General features: G+C 39.6%; 1 protein-coding gene across 1 annotated transcript; it reads left to right on the top strand.

Moving 5' to 3' along the window:
- The first annotated feature begins 441 nt into the window (after positions 1-441).
- Positions 442-3754, top strand: LOC104611237 (uncharacterized). Its single transcript, XM_010278216.3, has one exon. The coding sequence runs from the start codon at positions 1051-1053 to the stop codon at positions 3394-3396; it is 2346 nt and encodes a 781-aa protein (XP_010276518.1). The 5' UTR covers positions 442-1050; the 3' UTR covers positions 3397-3754.
- The last annotated feature ends 17962 nt before the right edge of the window (positions 3755-21716 follow it).

Here is a 21716-nt window from a genome sequence, read left to right as displayed (position 1 = left end):
GGGACCATGTTGTACAAATTCTATTCAATTGCAAGCCCAGAAACTAGTCCTTGTCCAAGGAAAACAGCTCTATAAGTTCAGTTCATAAAAGGGTCTCAGCCTCTCAGGGGGGCAGCTGTGGGGACCACATTCTCTCTCCTCTCAGGCTCTCTCTCCTCTGTCTCATGTGTGAGATAGTTGCTATTGATTCTATAGAGGGCCTCCATGACTTGATTGCACAAATATTTGATAAACCTTTCAAGGCATTCACTTGTATTTGTTGGTCAACCATGTCTAAACAGTGGAAGAAAAATAGATGTATAAATAAATAATTAAATGAATATGTATTAAATTCCAAGATGGTCCTCTCTGCTCTTTGTCAGTGTTGAAATAGCCCACATGAACAACAAGGGAAAAAAAGGAGAACAAAATAAAATTGTGAGAGAGAAAAGAAAAAGAAACAAGAAATAAAAGAGTGGTGGGTTGGGCTTGAAGAGAGACCAAGAGAGCAAAGTGACTAATAACATAAAAAGGAAGGAGAGAGAGAGAGAAGAAAAACATGAGAGAGAGTGAGAGAAATAAGAGAAACATGAGAGAGAGTTCCATTTTTTCTCTCTGTTTCCCAAGTGTTTCTCTTTCCAAGTTCCCTTTTTCTCCTGTCTCTTTTCGTTCTCCTCTCTTCTTCCTCAATAGCTGCAGCTGCTACAGCTAAACAACTCCACACAACAACAGCTAAAAGATCCACCAATAAAACAAGCAGCAGAAGCAGCCAAGGATATCAGCTTTACTTACCCCCGGCCCCCGATCGCCGGTTTCCAGCATGGAAGACCGGCGTAGAAATGAATTCCAGATACCGGCGGCGGCTTTTTCCGGCTAAATGCAAGGAAAGAGCCGTCGAGCTGATGATGCCACTGTTGTTCTGACTTGCAACGACGATGACGACGGTGGAGGAAGAAGATTAGCCGTCCCTACTCCTAGCCAGTGTCCTCTTCTTTATTTATTACTGTTAGTATTCATTTACTTTTGTCTTCTTCACTTATCAAGTGACGGTCCTGCTTCCAAGTACAAACAATGGCTGCCACTGCGAATAATACAACGATGGACTCGTCGGTGCCGGTGTCGGCTGATGACCTGACGGCAAAGGCGGTCCACAAGCGGTATGAAGGATTGGTGACTGTGAGGACTAAAGCCATAAAGGGCAAAGGGGCTTGGTACTGGGCTCACCTGGAACCCATACTGGTTCATAATTCTGACACCGGACTCCCCAAAGCGGTCAAGCTCAGGTGTTCCCTCTGCGATGCTGTTTTCTCAGCTTCCAACCCATCTCGCACTGCTTCCGAGCACCTCAAGAGAGGGACTTGCCCCAATTTCAATTCTGTACCCAAACCCATCTCCTCTGTTTCACCTTCTCCTATCTCCCCCATCCCTTCACCTTCTTCGCACCCTCACCACCACCACCCCAACCACCGCAAGCGCAGTGCTTCGTCTTCTGGCGGGGGTGGCGGCGCTGGTCCCTCTTCCTCGTATCAGATATCACCACTTGCCATGGTCGATCCCACCCGCTTCTGTTCCGACCTCGGCTACTCTTCCCCAACGGCCGTCGCCACTTCCAGTGCTACTGCGGCTTTGCCTCCGCCACAGCATCCACATTTGATGCTGTCGGGCGGGAAGGAGGACTTGGGTGCTCTCGCCATGCTCGAAGACAGCGTGAAGAAGCTCAAGAGTCCCAAGGCGTCCCCCGGCCCCATGCTCAGCAAGAACCAGATTGAATCCGCTTTCAGCCTCCTCGCAGATTGGCTCTATGAGTCCTGCGGTGCTGTCTCCTTCTCAAGCCTTGAGCATCCCAAGTTCCGGGCTTTCCTTAACCAGGTAGGCTTGCCCCCGGTTTCCCGCCGAGAGTTTTCCGGTTCCAGGCTCGACGCCAGGTTTGAAGAAGCGAAGACTGAGTCCGAAGCGAGAATTAGGGATGCCATGTTTTTTCAGGTCGCCTCGGATGGGTGGAAGCCGAAGAGTTTCAACAGTGTTGGTGGAGAAAGCTTGGTGAATTTGACAGTGAACCTCCCCAATGGGACGAGTGTGTTCCAAAAGGCGTTGTTCACGAGCGGGCCTGTTCCGTCCAAGTACGCAGAGGAGATCCTCTGGGAGACGATCACGGGCATATGTGGGAGTGTCGTGCAACGCTGCGTGGGGATCGTTGCCGACAAGTTCAAGGGAAAGGCATTGAGAAATTTAGAGAGCCAGAACCATTGGATGGTTAATCTGTCTTGCCAGCTTCAGGGGTTCATTAGTTTGATCAAGGACTTCAGCAAGGAGCTTCCGCTCTTCAAGACTGTTACTGAGAATTGCTTGAAGCTCGCAAATTTTGTAAATACTAAGTCCCAGGTCCGGAATACATTCCACAAGTACCAAATGCAGGAGCTTGATCATGCCGGGCTGCTCCGGGTGCCACCGGCTGAGGGTGAGAACAGTGATAACTTTGCACTTGTGTATGCAATGTTAGAGGACATTGTGAACTCTGCTCGGGCACTCCAATTGGTTGTGTTAGATGAATCTTATAAGATGGTATGCGTAGAGGATCCTGTTGCAAGGGAGGTTGCAGAGATGATACGGGATGTGGGGTTTTGGAGTGAATTGGAGGCTGTTCACTCTCTAGTGAAGCTGATTAGGGGGATGGCTCAGGAGATTGAGGCAGACAGACCGCTGGTTGGACAATGCCTCCCACTCTGGGAGGAGCTAAGGACAAAAGTGAAGGAATGGTGTGCCAAGTTCAACATTGCAGAGGGACCTGTGGAGAAGGTAATTGAGAAGAGGTTCAAGAAGAACTACCACCCAGCTTGGTCAGCAGCATTCATACTTGACCCTCTTTATTTGATGAAAGACACGAGCGGCAAGTACCTCCCACCTTTCAAGTGCTTGACACCCGAGCAGGAGAAGGATGTTGACAAGCTCATTACCAGGCTGGTGTCTAGGGAGGAGGCACATATTGCACTGATGGAGCTCATGAAGTGGAGGTCAGAGGGGCTTGACCCACTCTATGCAAAGGCTGTTCAGGTGAAACAGCGAGACCCCTTGACAGGAAAGATGAAAATTGCAAACCCGCAGAGTAGTAGACTAGTGTGGGAGACATGCCTGAGTGAATTTAAGTCTTTAGGGAAGGTGGCAGTGAGGCTGATATTCCTCCATGCAACCTCATGTGGGTTCAAATGCAATTGGTCATTCTTGAGGTGGGTGTGCACTCATGGGCACTCGAGCGCCGGCATGGACAGAGCACAGAAGATGATATTCATTGCAGCCCATGCCAAGCTTGAGAGGCGGGATTTCTCCAGTGAGGAAGACAAGGATGCAGAGCTGTTTGCCACAGTAAATGGAGAGGATGACGCACTAAATGAGGTCTTTGTTGATGCATCCTCAGTGTAACATTTTTTTTCACCCTTGTAGAATTCTGAAATTGTAGGATTTATTGAATTCTTTCCACTACTCGTCTTTGTCTTTGTTTACTTACTCTCATCTAATAGAAGATTTTGAGGCAGTAGGGCAGGGGAGGGAGGAACCATGAGAGAGGATTGAATGATGTATTAGAGGCCTTTGGATTCGACTGATCAACCATCTCCTGCCTGAGCATGATTTTGGGGTTACTGGGTTTGCAGCAAAAGAAACTCTTCTTGTTTATAATGATATGACAATTAATGAACAGAACAGGAAGAATGTTGTAACATTTTCTTTCCTAGAGTTATTTGAGATAAATAATATTTATGAAGGAGGTCATCTTTTTTTACCTCTTCTGGTATTCATTTCAGAAATTCTGGTGTAACATCATAATTCTTTCTTATTGGTTTTAAGTGTTTAATAACCTGAGTAGCCAACTGACCAATGATCTCATTGATGTTATGCATTACTTTTTATTCCTTTCATTATGTATCAAATGTTTCCATTTTCTTTAGGTAGCGAGCTGTAAAAGAAAAGTGATACTCTTCTTTGATCATTTATTTCTGGAGCTTGTGATGTACCTGCTATGAGGAGAGGGTTCAAGTCTTTAGCAACATAAATGAATCCATCAACAACCTCTTAAGTGCTCGATAACATTTTGTTGAGAATGGAGCTTGGGTTGACCAATAATTTTATTGCAGAACTAAGACAGATGGCAAGATTGAAACTTCCACACTGTTATTCCAACATCTATAGGTAACTTGTGCTGAAGTGATTCATTCAATTGGTGACAGTTTTCAGACTTGAGGCTTTCCAGAATTCCTTTATCATGCACACTTAAAGCTCACAGAGATTATTTTGTTCTGTTATCAAAATTTAGTCGTGCTATTTTCCATGTTTCTTAATGATTAACAGAAAAGTTCTACCCAAAGCAGCTTTTACTTTTTAGGTCTCAAGGAGTTGATCCCAAACTGGATTAAGATATTTATTGTACATTTCTACTGTGTTGAAGTTGATCTGGTGCACATTTGTCATCCCTCTATGAAGTGTGCAATCACTGCAAAAGTGATCTTACTATTGAAATAACCACACTGTTGTTTATATAATAAGCAGAGCTAATAATCTCTATAGTGCTTCAGCATACCCAAAGTATGCCTATATTTATTCTTTTTGTTTGCATTCCTGCAAATAGAGCCCTGCCTTCTAACTGAAACAAAAGATGATGGCTCTCATATTCAGTTTCGGCATCTATGACCAATACCACTCATCAACATTTGCATGGACTATACTATATCTTCACCATATGGTCAGATTCCTCACTAGGAAGGGTTCATGCTGGCCATGGAAGATCATCTAACTATGCTTAGATATATGTCCATTAGTAGCTAGCTTCAGAACCAAAGCCCAAGCTGCAATTAAATATAGTTACAACTATTCTCAATTAGAATATTTCAATTTTATTGCATTATGAAGAACATTTTTTTCAAGTCTTCTTTTCATTTTGTTTTTTTTTTTTTTTAATAATTTTATCTGCTTAGCAGTTGGGATTCTATCAGCTTCTATATTGTGATATAATATTAAAACCAGAATCGGATAGAAAAAATAGATCCTCAGTGAACTATGGTCCAGATTGTAGAAATGATGATCAGGATGAAAGAATGTCTAGTTACATATCAAGTTCTTTATGACAGAGCCAAGTGGCAAAGATAATGGTCAACTGGAGAATCCATCTTAAGAGGTGTTGCTTTATAGGAATTTTTGAGTCAGCTTGAATAACAAAAATTGTGAAAGGATGGCAGAATGATTATGATTTTGAAGTTGCAAACTGAAGTGATCTATTCACCTGTGGTGCTTAAGCTGGTTGTGTAGATGGCAAACTTGATTTGGTCATTAAGTCATGGTCAACCTCGAGCTGTATCATTGTAACTGAAGTACTGTGCACTGTTGCATTCCTGGGATCTGCATTGATGAAGAGAACCCCATTATGAAGACAGAGGATGTCTATATCATGCTGCTTTGATTGTCGTGATCAAAGTGAAGGCTTGGGATCCCCTTTTATCCCATCATCTCTGGGTGACTTGTCCTTCAAAACATTCCAAAGCTTGTTACTCTCAACCGTGGGCTGGACTTTTTTTTTTCTTTTTTTCACTTTTGATCTCAAGGTTAAAAATGGAGTTTGCAGAGTCATCAATGGCACTCATCATGATTGCTAAAAGTTTTTTAGAGGACCCAAAGCATGGAAGGTTGTCGGCATGAGGAAGCAGGTAAGCTGCCTGGTGGTGATTCCACAACAAACCTGAACTGATTTTGCAGACTCCACAGCAACGAGGGTTGAAATATGATTTAGCAGGTCTTGATGGTGGTGTTAGTGGTTCTTTCCATCTTCCACCTTTACTTAAAAATGCATATTTACATGTAGACATGTTGCAGATTTATTTGCCTTTATTATATCTGGTCTGTATGATGACATCCTTCCAAGTGGTATTTTGATTTTATTATATTATCACATTTATTACTATTACTATGATTGACAAGCACATGTTTTTGAACAGAAATGGTGATACGCTGTTTTTCATTTTTCAGCATGAATGTCGAGCTTTGGCAGGCTTGCAAGTGGGTATGTGATTTTCAGACTTCAAAATCCATCCCAGACATGGTTCTTATGATCCCTGGAAGAAATATGAGAATGAATGAAAAGAAAAAGGATATTTAGTTGATAAATAGAAATTGCATTCTAGGCCAACATATCATTTGGGTAGAATGGCTGGCCATCATCCCATTCCCCTGGTGAGGAGTGCTTCTAATTTTGGAAATCTCCCTTACTAAACATTACATCTTTCACTACAAACCCCAGTAGTTTTGTTCATGAAAGCATGTCTCTCTTATCATAAGAACCATTAAAAGCAATTTGAAACTCTCTCTCTCTCTCTCTCTCTCTATTGATGGATTTTAGATTCACCCACCCACCTTGAAACAGTAAAAAGGTGGAGAAAAAATCACCAAATGGGTATTGTTCTAAAAGGTAAGAAATCAAATGCAACTCTTAACTTTTGCTAAGTGATTATAGTAGATGAAATAGAGTATTATATATGGGTTTTCTTTTTACATTATTACTCATTTGGCTGAGGGACAGTTTCCTGTCGGCAGGGTTTAGTAATACCGACTGCTCACCAACTAGGGGCGGGTTTGAGGGATTTGGGGTTACACTTGAAACTCCCATCCCACCTCTTCTCTTTTCATTTCTTTTGGTAGGGAAAGCTTTTTCATTCGTATGGTATGCTTCACCTCACTCATGTCTTTGTAAAAGGAGCAAAGAGATATAATCATTAGTATAGGACGACACTCTCTTTCTACGAGAATCTTCTCCCTTTTCAATGCTCCCTAATTCACCCTTTATGGTCTTTCCTCCCCTCTCCCACCTATTCCTTCCAAACATTACTATTAATTTTCTTTGAATTCAAAATCCATCCAAACTCAACTCTCAAGTATTTGTGTGTGTGTGTGTGAGAGAGAGAGAGAGAGGTTACTATTTATTTCTTTGAATTTGAAAATCCACCCATTTATAGTGAGAGAAGGAAAAGGAAATGTTGATGGTCTTGTTATCTAAATTGGTTCTGAGGAGAACTTGCTCAGATCTAGGTATTGTTTTGAATTTTGAATTACTCTCCAGTTGTACCCAAATGAAACAGAATTACCATGATCACTTTCAGCTGAAATGTACCTATGCATTCTCTTCTGAAGCTGTGGATGAAATGGCAGACCAACAGGCCCATCTATAGTTTTCTTGTCCACATCAGCCCCTTGCTTATATTCTATTACTTTTGGAAATAACAGCTGTGTTTTGAAAATTTTAACATATAAGTAGCTTGGGGGAAAAGGAAAAAAAAAAAAAAAACTCAGATGAATTAGGGTGGAAACAACGTGGCAGAGGGCCATTGGGCACCACACACAAACCAAAAAGCTAATATGGGAACCTTTCGTCAATGACTGAAGTAACTGAACTGATTGACTTGTTGATATAAAATTTTTTTGAGGGTTTAGTAATCAACCCAAGAAAACCCAAAATGTCATTCAGTCATTAATTGCTTATTCACTGAAAGACAAAGCAAGAAGTCATTCAAACAGCTACTTAGACACATTTTTGGGCTAATGTGGAAAAAGGGAGTGGACATATTTTGAGCCGATCTGAGCTGCTAAAGTTGTGTAGAAGCAGAAGAAATACACTTTCATTTACTGACAATTGAAATGAAATGGTACTAAAGTTAGGGCGCTGAGCTGGGGGAACATCCAAATGAAGAGGACAAAAGAGATCCCTATTCTTCAGAACAATGTAAAGTTAAAGTGATATGGTGCTGGTGGTGTTTTTGTCTTTTCAAAAGATAGGATGTTCCAATGGAAGCGCTCCCATGGAATATCCCCCCACGTGTTTATTATCCATTGGATAAAAATTAACAACTTCTTTATTTACCTGAAATCTTCAAGCCAATTAGGGGCTCATGACTGACTCAGTGAGAGCGCGTTCATGGAGTCATCACTCTGACTGTGTGAGAGGGGTACTTGTGCAGTATTAATTAGGGGTTCTACCCTATTTATCAAAGCTGGGGTATGCCCCAGTGGCCACCATACAAGTATTGCAATATTGGTCGAGATATCTTTGTTTTAAAATTATAGATTGGACAGAGCAGTCTGTCCTTCTTGGGCCAAGACAGTTGGCGTGAGACTTTTTGGTATCTAAGCATTGATGGGTGTATAATGTATTGAGGGCTCTCTACTACTGCCAATATTAAGCCCTGTCAACCCATACTTCCTTGTATAGTTTCTCCTTTTCATTTTACAACAGAGTTGCACACATCCCATTTCTACATCATCTCTCTCTCTAAGATTCATGACATCTCATGAATGATGAAGCATGATCAAATGCTGACAAATATCCAACTGTATCTGTATGTATAGCATACCCTCTTAGATTAACAACCATTCTAGTCGCCTAAATTCAAAATACAGTCTATGCAAATAAAAAAAATAAAAGTTTAAAAGAACAAAATGAAAAGTGATGAAGGAAGATTTGGCCCGACCTCGCAATCGCGCCACGTGGTAAAAAACAAATAGTTCGACATTTAAAGCAGCGTACTTAGGGTGCAAACACCAAAGGGAAGAAACCAGCAGTCCGAACTCCCTTCGAGGAGCCCGAACTCCCTACGAGGAGCCCGACCTCCCTACTAAGAGCTCGAACTCCCTACTAAGAGCTCAAACTCCCTACAAGGAGCCCCAACTCTCCCTTTGGCCCCGAACCACACAAAGCAGTGACCCGAACTGGCCCGCCTTATGGCAATTCGGGACACTCCCCTATCCGAACTCAAGACTTCGCCTCGCACACCGCTCCAGCACTTCGCCTCCAGAACGCCAAACTAGACAAACCACACCGTACCTGACACCGAAGGAGTCCGTATCCAGGGGCGGCGCACTTGACTGACTTGGGATCTGACGCTTGATAGCCGCACTTCAACGGCCACCTGCCATCACCTGCCACCGCCATCTCCAGTTACAGAGACGGCTCCGACAAAAAGAATAGTGGCGGTTCTGCCCCAGCAGAGGTGATGACACCCGAACTGGCAGAAGCACGGAAGTAATCATACCCGACCTGACAGAAGCCTAGGAGTGAGTGCGCGAGGTGGTTATAAAAGGCTCTCTACCCCCCAAGAATATGGTATGCAAACTTTGCGCTATCTGGTTTTATCTTGCCTTTGAAGGATTCTAACTTGAGCTTTGGAGCCTTTACACCGGGTTCCCCCCGGAGCTTCCTCATCTTCTCCGTTTCAGGTTCCCTGCTACTCAGTTCAAAGACAAGGTCGTTGACAACTAAGACCGGCCGGATTGTGCATCATCAAAAAGGAACTTCTGTTTTTGCTCAAATATGATTTTCCAACACATTTCAAAGAGGAGTACTGTTGTGATACTTTATTCTACTTTTATTCATTTATTTATTTTCGGGAGGGGAAGAAAAGGAGAGGGATTTGATCTGAGTGTATGAGGTGGGAGGCTATGAATGAAAAAAAATCCTAAAATTAGGTGTATCGCCCCACTCCAAATCTGCTATCCACAAATTGTTCCCACATCTTTACCCATACAACACTATCGTTGTGGGTAGAGATGTGGGAACAACTTGTGGGTAATAGATCCGAGCCCGTAACACCTGATTTGAAGAATTTCAATTACATTGTGCTCGGGTTAAGATTCGGGTTCATATGTAATTTTGACAAATTTGCAACCAAATCCGACCAAGGTGTAAATTAATTGGATATATGCAGTTGGGAACATATATGTAATGGTGGAGGTACTATTGTGTTTCAATTATTTATAATACAAATCTGCAGCTCCAAATTTTGAATTACCAACTACCTACCCCAAATGAAGCTTCATTTGTCTGTTTGGTAACATAAAGTATATAATATGCATATGTGAGTTTTAACTCTTGAAATGCCCCCACTAATGGGATTGGTTGCTCTATTTATTTTTGTTGGGGGTTGGATCTACTACTTACACAAATTGGGCCATCCCGATACCTTGGTACTTTTTCTAGGGTTCCTGCTTCTTTGTTTTACTTCTACGCTTCTAATTCCGGGGAAATTTTTTAATCCCTTTTGAAGAAACTAGAAGAGCAAAAGTGTCTTTGGATGCTTTGAGACCAAAAATCCATATTTAAACCAAAAAGTTGGATGCATGGCACATGGACAGTAGGTGGGAAACACCAATTAATTAGCCTACCTAGCAGATTTGAGAACAAATTTTAGGATCATTAGATGATAATCAACTATCTCATGGAAGGTGAGAAGAAATTTGTTTTATGGAATAGAACAAAAAAAAAAAAAACCTAAGAAATGAAAATGGTAAGAGAGATTGCAGGATAGAAGTGGAAATTGAGTCCAGATCTGCTACCAACCCAGCTTCCAACATAATTTATAGCCGCACATCTCAAACATGTTTTGTGTGGGTATGTTGTTATTGATGGAGTCGTATTTTTTAGACGACAATCATATTTGAGATGAGCGGGCAAAAAAAAATTATCAAAAATTTTGTGATTTTCAATGGATAACAGGAAAAACTAGACCCCTCCCAAACCCGAAGTGACTCAAAATACATATGGTTCAAAATATCGATATGCCCAATACTCAAAATGATGATGTTAAGATGCAAATTAAGAGCATAACAAATTTAATAAATACATACAAATATGGATGATGTACAATTTATGTATGTAAATAGGAATAAGAATATGATGGCTCATAGTTTAGCATGGATGGCATTTTTCAACGAAAAGAACATAATATGTACTGAGGAAGAAGAGACTTTGTACTCTTTTGTCTATAATAGAGTTAATGGAGTCGTCTGTTTTTGCTAATAAACAGATCAAAATTAGAGCAGATAAAGCATAACACATTGGTGATGTTTGCTAATAACAAAAACATTGAGCAAGATGGTTCATATTGAATCTGGATTCGTTCCTCACAGAGCTAGTGCTCCTCAGTCCTCACACCAACCTCATAGCACTTGGACCCGCACATCTAGAGTATCTCCGTATTTGTCTGTCATTATTCATGGAGAGATGTTCTCAATGCACAGTTGCAATGAGCGGCGAGATTAGTGTGAGGCGTGCTCTATGAGGAACCAATCCTATTTTATTTAAATTTGTCCCAGGTACACTAACTCCAACCTAAAATTAAAAACAAAAAAAAAACACTCAAATATCCCTCACTCCCAAACTCCAATAGAAAAGCACAACCAATTAAAATACAAAAATAAAATGAGAATAATGTTTTTAACCGTAAAAATACAAGCTGAAATAATAATAATAATAGCTAACAAAGGTTACCTTTTATATCGAAATTTGGTTGCAAAGTCAAATTTTCACCAAGTCCCAAAGACTTTGGTTCTAAATGTGGTTGAGGTTTCAGAAAATATAAATTTGTTATTGGGTACGGATTTGTTTTAGTGGAAATTTTAGAATTAATAAAAATAAAATGTAACTTTGTATTTTGTTTGATAATTATAGATTTCTAAAATATTTATAGGAAGAGTGTGAATACAAATATGTTCAGTACAAAACCTTGTATATATAGGTATTTCTAAACCTTATATTTGTACTTATACATATTTGTATTTTCACTTCTTTTCAAATTGAGCCAAGATTTTGACCTATTAAAATCTTAATAAATTACATTTTACTTATTTACCTAGTTACTTTTCAAAATATCATTTTAACTTACCAAAAGCACTAAGGCCCCTTTCTTTTACTAATACAGGGAAGGAGGAGGGGGTTGAACAATTTCCCTGCATTCTTATGTAAAAAAATCATAGGATTCATAGAAAATGCATCTCTCGATTAAAATTTTGGGCCATTTTCCCAGGCCACTGTTATCTTTCTCCTAAGTGGGTAAATCACTTTTCCATGAAAGATGAAAAGCTACCTGAACTGTTGTGGGACCGTAATGTTCTTGATATCATTCAAAACCTAAAAGTAAAAGTGATAACAAAGGTTGCGTTTGTTTTCGGTGTAAGTACGGACCGGTATAAAACTCCACTCCCAGTCCGTATTTGTCGGCATTTGTTTTGCATGTAGTTTTACATCATAAATCAATATTAATTCCACTCAGGTAGAGCTTTACATTGATAATCGATGTAAATATTTACATTGATAAATATAAACTCCACCAAAAACAAATTCAACTTCATTGATATACTTTTACATCGAAAATATGGATAAATGCATTTACCCAGAGAAGTATTACCCGGATAAACATGTTATGAACAAGAGACCTAAATTTTTAAATATTGTAAACCTTGACAATCCCACAAAGAAAGAAAATCCAAAGCATGCCATATTTTTTATTAAAAAAAGCTAAAAAGAATAAGTAAAATACGTAATAATAATTTCCGAATTAAACCCCCACACCCCTAAACGAGTCTATCACCTCACATTCTCACACTACACATTTAAGACACAAAGCCAATCGGGTGGAGTGTAAGGAGAATTCAGCTTTACTGAGAGGAGTATTCCTTCTAATAAATACTCAATCTATACCAGTGCAGGCAAAGGGAGAGGGACTCAGTCCTCATCAAATTTACTGTCTTCAGAGTATATTAACAACTATTTATCTTTTCCCTTTCTCTCCATCCTTTTGCAAGATCTAAAGAGAGATAAGATTATGGATATACTAAAAATACAGTCTACATCACTGTTCCTTCACGTGGTACACTATTTAATTTTATGGTGCTCATTTCCTCTACCTTTTCTGTATCCAATTTTTCACTTGGTCCCAAATTCTCTCTCCTCTCTCTCTCTCTCTAAATTTTCTCACCAACCCTACCCTGATTTTAGTTGGTTTAAATGGCCAAAATACAATCGTACATACATAAAGTTGAAAAACTAAGGTTTATAAAAAAAAGCAAGTAGTGGGCCCAATTCCCAACCTAATATCCTTCATTAATAACTAATAATTTCATTCTAAATTAACCTAAATTAATACTCTCACCATTGTTTTTTTGCAGGATTCTTTTTTCTTTAAGCTGTTAATCACGTGTCAAGTCACTTAATCACGTGACCCTGTCTCCCTTAATAATAAAATAAATCTCCCCACTCCACGCACGTTTCCAATTTCCACCCTGAAAATGCTTGTTAATTTCATACTCTTGAGGGCAGGAATTATTAAAAAAAAAAAAAAAAGAAAGAAAAAACCCTAAAAAGCTGGGAGCCTGGGCTGGAGCCCATCACCCATGTATTGGAAAGCCCTGAAATGAATTAATGGGTACCGACCGACCCTTCCTAAATCTACCCCTGCTTGTGTACCCTTACGAAAATCCTTGATGAGCGGTCCAGATCTATCTGGAAAAGAGCTAGACTCCGCGCCTCTGCCCATGGGCTTGGGCCCATCTGGCAAGTGGGGTTTACATTTTTTTTTATATTTTATTTATTATATAGCGCGAGAGCTACTCAACATCCAAAGGTCACGTGTTGAATTCGCACCATGTCCGTACAGCTGACGTGATTTGGAATCACATCTTTGGGCGGTGACGTCAGTAGACGTTGAAGCCTGAAGGGCATAATTTGTGTCTCGTTTGGTTTCCTTTATTGCTTGATGGACATAATTTTTGGACTGAGATAGCATAATGAGGTAGCTCCCAACTCGCAACCAAAAGCCCTCAGCCTGACTACACAATTACAAATGGGAGCGTGGGAAAGCGCGTGGAACTCGGGCTTTATCAGTTGCTTTCACTCCCTCACTCTCACTCTCAGTCCCCACCTTTTTAAAGGTTCAAAGTTCAAACTTTCCCCCATCATTGACCATGATTCCGACAAAGAGACTACAATGACAGTACAAAGATGTGGGACCTACCCCTTCAGCCACATGGGACCATCATGAGACCTTCCCATCCATCAATCTTGACCATCCGATTGATCATTCGGGCCGGCCCACCCAGAGATCGGATGGCCGATGCTCTCCTAGATTGGCATCGATATTCTACTATATCAATCGTACAAACAATCAATGTGCTTGTTGAATGTGGGCCATGTCACCGTATTGCTTGCCTATCAAATTAAAGTGGTCATTTCATTTGATGAGAGCGCTCCCGTTGGATACACCCAACGTGTTACTTTGTTGCCTAACCATTCTCCGGTCCCCATTGAGAGACTGACAGGTTAGGGCGCTCATGATATATTCAATGAGAGCGCTCCCGTACTCATACGTTATTATTCATGAGAGAGGTTCTCAATGCATGATGAGCAGTCCCAATTCCTTCGAGATCCGCGGTGAAGGGCGGAGATTACGACATGCGGATGGAAACGTGGCAATACCACGAGATTCGATGTGAAACATGCCACGTGTGGGCACCAGACACGGGAGCAGTTGGGATCTCCTACGACAACACTCATAGCTGAGACTGAGAGTGGGTGGGAGTGGTTATAGTTATGGATTTATGGTCCAACTGAATCATTGTTCCCATAATCCCATTTCCTCTACTTATTCCATCATCTAATTACCATTATTAATTAATCAAGCCTGTCATTAGAATTAATTAAGTCTGTTATTAGAATAAGAACCCATCAATCTTGGTGTCATGGTTTTCTTCATCTCTCTCTGCTTGGCCCACAGACCATCTAAAATGATTCTTAGGCCTTAGTAGACCTGTTCATGGGCCGGGTTTTTACTCTTCATTATTTTTTTAAGGCCCAAGCCCGAGCCCAGCCCGACCATCAGGCCTATAATATGGGCCCGAGCCCAAAGTCTAAATCTCATGTCATTGCTACCGCTGAAATGATTGAACAGAGAGAGAGAGAAATTATAAAGAATAAATAAAAAATATATATATTAAATTATTAATATATATTATTATAATAAATATTATATTTTTATATTATATAAATTAGTTAGACTAGGCTTTTTTGACAAATCCCAAGCCTGGCCCGAAACTCAATCGGGCTTGGTGTTTTGAGCCCAAAATCAGACCCACGGGCCTAACTACATGACCAAGCCTGACCAGGATATAGGCCGAACTGAGCTATCAAATTACCCAACACATGAACAGGTCTAGGCCTTAGGGGTAAGTTGGTCAACCGAGGAAATGATTACTATTCCTCCATTCATCTTCATCTGTTGCTATATTGAATTATATGGTAAGTGAAGATATTGAAAATTATACCACGGTAAAGTAATTTATTCGGTTTCCCTCCCCTCTAGGCCTCTACTTAGGTAACTTAAATCGCATAAGAATACTGAAACAGGCAAGTTTTACCTAGACAACACTTGTTTGATAAACGTAATTACCCAAATAAATAAAAAAGAATGGGGCATTAGATGCATTATATTGTAAGGTAGTGTTTGTTTAATTCAATTAGGGAATTTTTTGTACTGTGGATATTTTGTAAATTGCTTTTTTTTTATTACCCATTAAGTGATCTTTTTGAGGTGTGGTGTGTTTATTCATCTGTTGATGGTATTAAAATACAAAATATCTGAATTTTTCTTCCACGACAAAATCTCATGGTCAGTCTAAATGGATGATTGCTATATGTAATGTAAGGTTGACTATAACTAATTAACCAATATCATTAAAGTGGTAATCATTTAGTTACTATTCATCAAATTTTACGGGAGGTTTCGATTGATCAACACTATTCGGGTATCATATCCTTCTATCATCAAGAATTTACCCACGTAATATAATAAATGATTTATTCGTTCATTTGCCAATATTTAGCAGAGGGTAAGTTGGTCAATTGATAAATTGACCATGAATCCCGCATTTATTTGCTGTTATATTGGGTCCCATAGTAATCAAAGATATGGAAGAGTATCATTTATTCAGATAACTAATACCCTCCCGCAAGGTGAGTAAACAATCTACTCGCATACCAATAGTGCTAAATAACTTGTAATGTATAAGTATATTGAAATCTCATTTACTCAATAAATTTTACCCGGGAAACACTTGCCTTGATAAATATATTTATCAAGGTAAATAATAAAAAACAAATGGGAAGAAAATGTTTTATTTATTTATTTTTTTTTTTTGAAAATACATCTATGCCACATTGCAAGGCATCTTATAGAGTGTGATGTGGTTGGAACATGTAGTATATGTTTGGTATAGCTTCCATTTATTAAATAAACATTTGTACCTCATTTTTCCTCAAACCTGAGAAAAAGTGGTTGATAAATGTTTTTCTAGTATTTGTTGATAGATAGATGTCATTAGGCACCACATAAATGGACCAGTAAATAAGCACCTTCGTGTTGAGGGAAACATCAAAATGAAGCTTCCCCCAACAATTGATTTGCACATAAACCAAGACAAACATTTATCAGGCGTCTGTTTGGCATCGATGTCGTTGCTCCAGAAAATGACAACACACCGGCGCCACGTCAAAAAAAAATGGTGCTCCAGTAAACGCTTGTTTGTTTGGAACCATTTTTTATGAAAAATGGTGCTCCAAGCCACACCTTAGAAATCGGGAAGGTGTAGCTTGGAGCAACACCGAATTTGGCATTTCCTAGAGGTGCAGCTCATTGCTACTAACGAAGACATGAGGTGGCAGTGACAGAGACCACAGAGACCATAGTTTTTAAAACCAACCCGGAGACCAAACTGGTCAGGGATTCAGTTACCGGGCCAGCCGTTTGAGCCGAACGGTCAGCCTGTTCTAACAAAAAAATTTAAAAAAAATTTAAAAAAAATCTGGTCAAAACCGTTCGAATGGTTCAAATAGTTAACCGCCTGGGTCAGCGGTTTGCTAACCAAAATCAACAGTTTTAAAGGAAAATCCGGTTTTGGGGATAACCGGAACCGATCACCTGACCGGTTCCTAGTTTTCTGGTCCGATCCGGTTTTGAAAACCATAACAGAGACATGACATGGCACTGGATAATAGGTACCAATGCTAAAAACGTTTCTTGGAGCATTGGTACCAAACAGAAAACGTTGTTGTTGCTCCATGAAATGTCTTACCTAGCAGCAATGTTTCCAAACAAAAAAAAAAAACACCATTTTCTCATAAAACGATGCTTCCAACCCACACATCAATAGTACCATTTTTTGAGAAAACGGTGTTGTATCTACAGCATCGATGCCATACATATACAAAATAAACAAGTGTGCGAAATAGCATGATGGGACAAATGCCCACATGGCAATGACTTGGCACCATTTATCAAATAAATGAAAGTCATACCAAACACCCTGATAATTTTAACCACACCACAATGGAGCCCAGTAGATTCAAATAAATCACACCAGATCTCCTGCCCACAAGAACTATGTCCACAACACACTACCTTCATGCATTGGGGACATCTCCCTATACATAATACTATGTAGGAGGGTGAAATGTTCCCCATATATATCTGCAATATAATGTGGGTAGAGATGGGCAGAGTTTGTGAGCAGGAGATCCAGACTCACGTTATAGAGATTAATTTATCAAACACCCCCTTAATTATTTAGTAGTTAAAAAGGTTGGTTTGACATATGAGGATTTGATTAATTCTGCTGGTTTTGTGGGGGTATTCGCCAATTAAGAGGATGAGATCATGGGTGGCAGCTCTTCTGTTTTGCTTTGTTTATTGTTTTTCAGGCCATCAATCATGCCTTAAATTGATTAAAGCATATATACAGTTATAATATTATAGTGGGTATATGTATTGGAGAGGGAGGGGGTAGATTTGAGGGAGCTGGAATAAAGTTGGTGAAATTTTCTAAGAAAAGAGAGCACCCCCTAGGGTTTGGGTGGTTTCTTTAATATTTATTGACGATTTTCCTTTAGTTCCCCTTAAGGTATATAAATAAATTTTGACTAGGCATCACCTAGCTCACCTCTCTTGAAAAACTCTCACTTTTGTTAGTTGACCTGACCCTACCCTCAGATCAAGACTCTAATCCCTAGCATACTGGCCCCATTTCGTTTGAGAGGAAGGGTTTAAGTTTGGTTGAGTTGCTTTGAAGAAGCTTCAATGGAGAATCATGTAGATGGCTGAAAATAGTTAGTTTGGGTTCTTTGAATTTTTCATCAAATGTTGCTTATTGGGGTTTTTCCCATAAAACCCACCTTGCAATCAGAAGCAACAATGTAAAAATCCTCCAACGGGCACTAATCCAACCCTAAAAATATTAAAAAATAATAATTAATAACTAAAATAAGAGGTCTTGGTTGGAAACCCATAAAATATAGTTTATAGGTTTGGGCATCTGAAGGGGGTGTTTCCAATGTGATCGTTTTTTAGGGTGCAATTTCCAGGAATCTGGGCCTTATGGAGTGGTTTCGATTTTAGTGATATCCAATAATTAAATTATAATTATCAGTGCATGCCCCAACAAGAATCGTTTTTCATTTTTTCAAGTAGATTCCATACATTTCATATAAGAGGTCAACAACAGAAAGTAAAACCGGATCTCATAAAGAATGAAATTAGTTGTCCAATTTAAAAAATTGTCAAGAAGTTGATGTTGATTTTAAAATCGAAGAAATGTTCTGCCTTGCAATCAAGCTGATTTCAATTAATCAAATCCAGGAGTAGATTGGGAGGATTTGGAATCAGAATGAGCCATTCCGGTTCCAATTATTTGGTTGGGACGGAGGAATTGGAATCCCATTCCCTCATTTGAGGGAATGGCCATTCATTCTCTCTTCCTTGGGAATGAAATCCCATTTCAGCTAATTTCAATTTTTATTTAGCTATTCCAATTCTTATTTGAATCAAACAGACTCCAATCAAATGGACCCGAAATTAGAATTGCTCATGTGGCAAGTTTCAGTCCAACAATGGGCTGCTAATAACAGCTCCAGTAGCTGAATTGAATGACTGAATCACCTTTTTCTTATATACTGAATGAGTGATTAAGGAGGTTGTGAGCTCCTTAATGGCTGAAGCTGAAGTTTGATTGATTACCACACCCTCAAATGTTTTAGTATTCAATTATTTTATGCACTAAAAGACAATAAATCTAGAATGCCACCCATGATAGAGGAATAGCATGTGGGTGAAGAATAAAAGATTAGATGTGCGCCTTCTGAAAGCTTTTTTTTCTCATATTAATATCATTATTATAATCAAGAAATAATAAAGATTTGAGGTTTAGGAAATTGTATTTTAGAATCTCAGGGATTTCCCACATTCATAGTTGGCTCTAGTGCTAGTGCCTAGTGGGTTTGGGCGGTTCACAAGACTGTACTCATTAACAAATTTTAGATTAAAGAAGCATTTAATTAAGTGAAACGTGTAATGCGTGGAGTGTGAAGGTAGAGTGAAGATGAGGATGAAGGTAGGTAGGGAAGCTACAGGAGAGGAGGTGGGGAGTCATGTTCTTTTCTTAAGTTTTATTTATTTGGATAATAAATGTAGATATCAGAAAGAATGCTTGGCTTAATTTGTAGAGATGGGTGGTTACAGTCCTTTTTGAGGAAATTGCATTCCTTTGTTGACCTCTCTTTAGTCTTTATGCCTCTGAAAACATTAGTATCGTGAGATGGGGTAATTGCAGTCTGATATTCTCTGTCATTTTTGTCACAACATTTATAGATCAGTAATACCCATTAATGCCCAAATTTTTCATGTTTCTTTCTGCTCATTATTGAGAGAGAGAGAGAGTAATAACTAAAAACTACATTTATGACATAGGGTTTCATCCTTACAACAATTGCAGGGGAACAGTCCCAATGCACGGCTGAAGTTTTGTTGAGGATGAAATCCAGATTCCATTTATATACTTCTAAAGTTTTCAATTAGTTTTCTTTGAAGCAGTACTCAGGAAGTCAGGAGTCCAGAGTGTCAAGGGGGGGAGGTTCAATTCACAAGAAATTTCTCTCTTGAATTTCAAACTGGATCAATCATGGTACACCACATCAGCTCCGAATAAATTATGGATCATATAAGACAATGGTCACTGGTTTATGGCACAGTCCACGTTAGCTCCATCCATACCGAACTTTTTTCTAAGGTAGTACAATGTACAAGTTATTAAAGTTTCAGGTTTTTTATTTGAGGCAGAGAACTCCTATAGGGTATGGCTATAGAAACGGCATTATATTTGTCATCGAGCAAGGCTACTCAACTGGGCTCAAGTTTTGCCTGATGAGTGGAAAGTGATGTGGCAAATACGTGAAGCCTTTCAGGCCACCAACCAAGCAGCTAAGCCGCAAATGTAGAAGATTCTTTGGCCATATAGATTACTTGCTAAGCAACCCATAGACCATACACCAAATCTGTACGTCATGGAATCTGATGGGTCCACAAGTAACTCGCCCTCCTCCGTCAGACGTTCTCCCTTTAACAACTTGTTAGAGGGCAGTTTTGTACTGTTGTCAGACCTACCCAGATGGGATATGGAGGTTGAACCAGTAAACCAGCAAGGGGGCGACCTACTGAGTACTGACCTTTTTTGGATCCCAGCTGCTAGGCTAGCTCAAAGTTAAGAAAACCTTTTCCGATGCCTCTCAATCTCATTGATCGTTTGGGAATTAAGGTTTTAGTTCCAGATAGTAGCTCAGCCTCTGCTTCAAGGGAATGAGACTTGGGGATTTAAGTTTCAGGTATTAGTGCACAAAGTGATCATAGACAAAGAACTGTATCCACTACTAATCACAGTAAGCACTACCATCTGACCTGCAAACCAGCAATGATTTAAACGCCAAATTATGTTTTCAGAGTAAGCAATGTCAGTCACTAAGGCCTCGTTCATTTGCCGGTATTTAGCAGGGGATAAGTTGGTAAGGCGGTAAGTTCCACAATACCCACATCTGTTTTTTGCTATATTGGGTCCATGGTAAATAAAGATAACCAACGGTATCAGTTACTCCTTTGACATGGATGAATCGCGGGGTAACTGAGAATGTATAAAAACATTGGAATCATGCTTACCCGGGAAGGCTTTACCTGAGTTGAATTATTCTCCTATCTCGCAATGAGGCTGTCCCTGATCGACTCTTAAATGGTGCGCTGGTGTTTGCATTTGGTCCTCCTAAGGTGGAAATTGGAGAATGTTCTCCTTTCACCAAAACCCCTGCAGCTTGGTGATTCTGATATCTGAGATTTATAGAATGCGTTGAGATCAACAGCTGAGGCCTGAGAATTTTTGTTTCCATGAATAAGGAAGCAGATTCCAATAGGGAGGCTTTCGACTTTCGTGGATAAACCCATAATTCTTAGTCAAAAGTTTGAAAAGTTTTAATCCATCGGCTGAGTAACTCATTTGGAATCTAACTAGCAAGTCAAGTTCACAATCCAAACCTAAAATGCAGGCCCCATAACGACTGGTCAGGCGTTTGGTGTTTCATTTTATATTCCACTTTACAATACGAACAAATTACAAGTTTAGAGTATTTAACCTGAAAGTGTACCTCTCCGGCTCCAATTAGAAGTTTAGATTAGAATAGTACTGTTATTACAACTTCATCTTCGACCTTCAATTCATGAAATATTAGGAGAAAGTGAGCAGAACATCATAACAAAAATCAACAGTTTGATGAGCCATATGGTTGCAATCTGGAGATGCATCTGCAACTTACAAAAATTGATGAAAAATCAAAGGAGATGGATCAACAGAAACCACCTAGGTCAGCAATAATATTGGCTATTAATTTCCTCTATCTTTCCAAGACAAATGTGGGCACTACACAGAATAAAATATTAATCAGCCATTCAGCCTTAACTACGCGTGTCAATAGATTGAAGTTCTAGGCGAAACAACGTTTCTAAAAGGCCCTTGAGGTTCAAATTTATCAAGAACCAAGGACTCCCAATGGGCAACGGGAATGTCAATTC

This window comes from Nelumbo nucifera, chromosome 4 (genome assembly GCF_055504915.1).
Source record: "Nelumbo nucifera cultivar China Antique chromosome 4, China Antique-T2T, whole genome shotgun sequence".
Classification (NCBI taxonomy): domain Eukaryota; kingdom Viridiplantae; phylum Streptophyta; class Magnoliopsida; order Proteales; family Nelumbonaceae; genus Nelumbo; species Nelumbo nucifera.
This window is presented reverse-complemented; position numbering and strand designations above follow the sequence as displayed.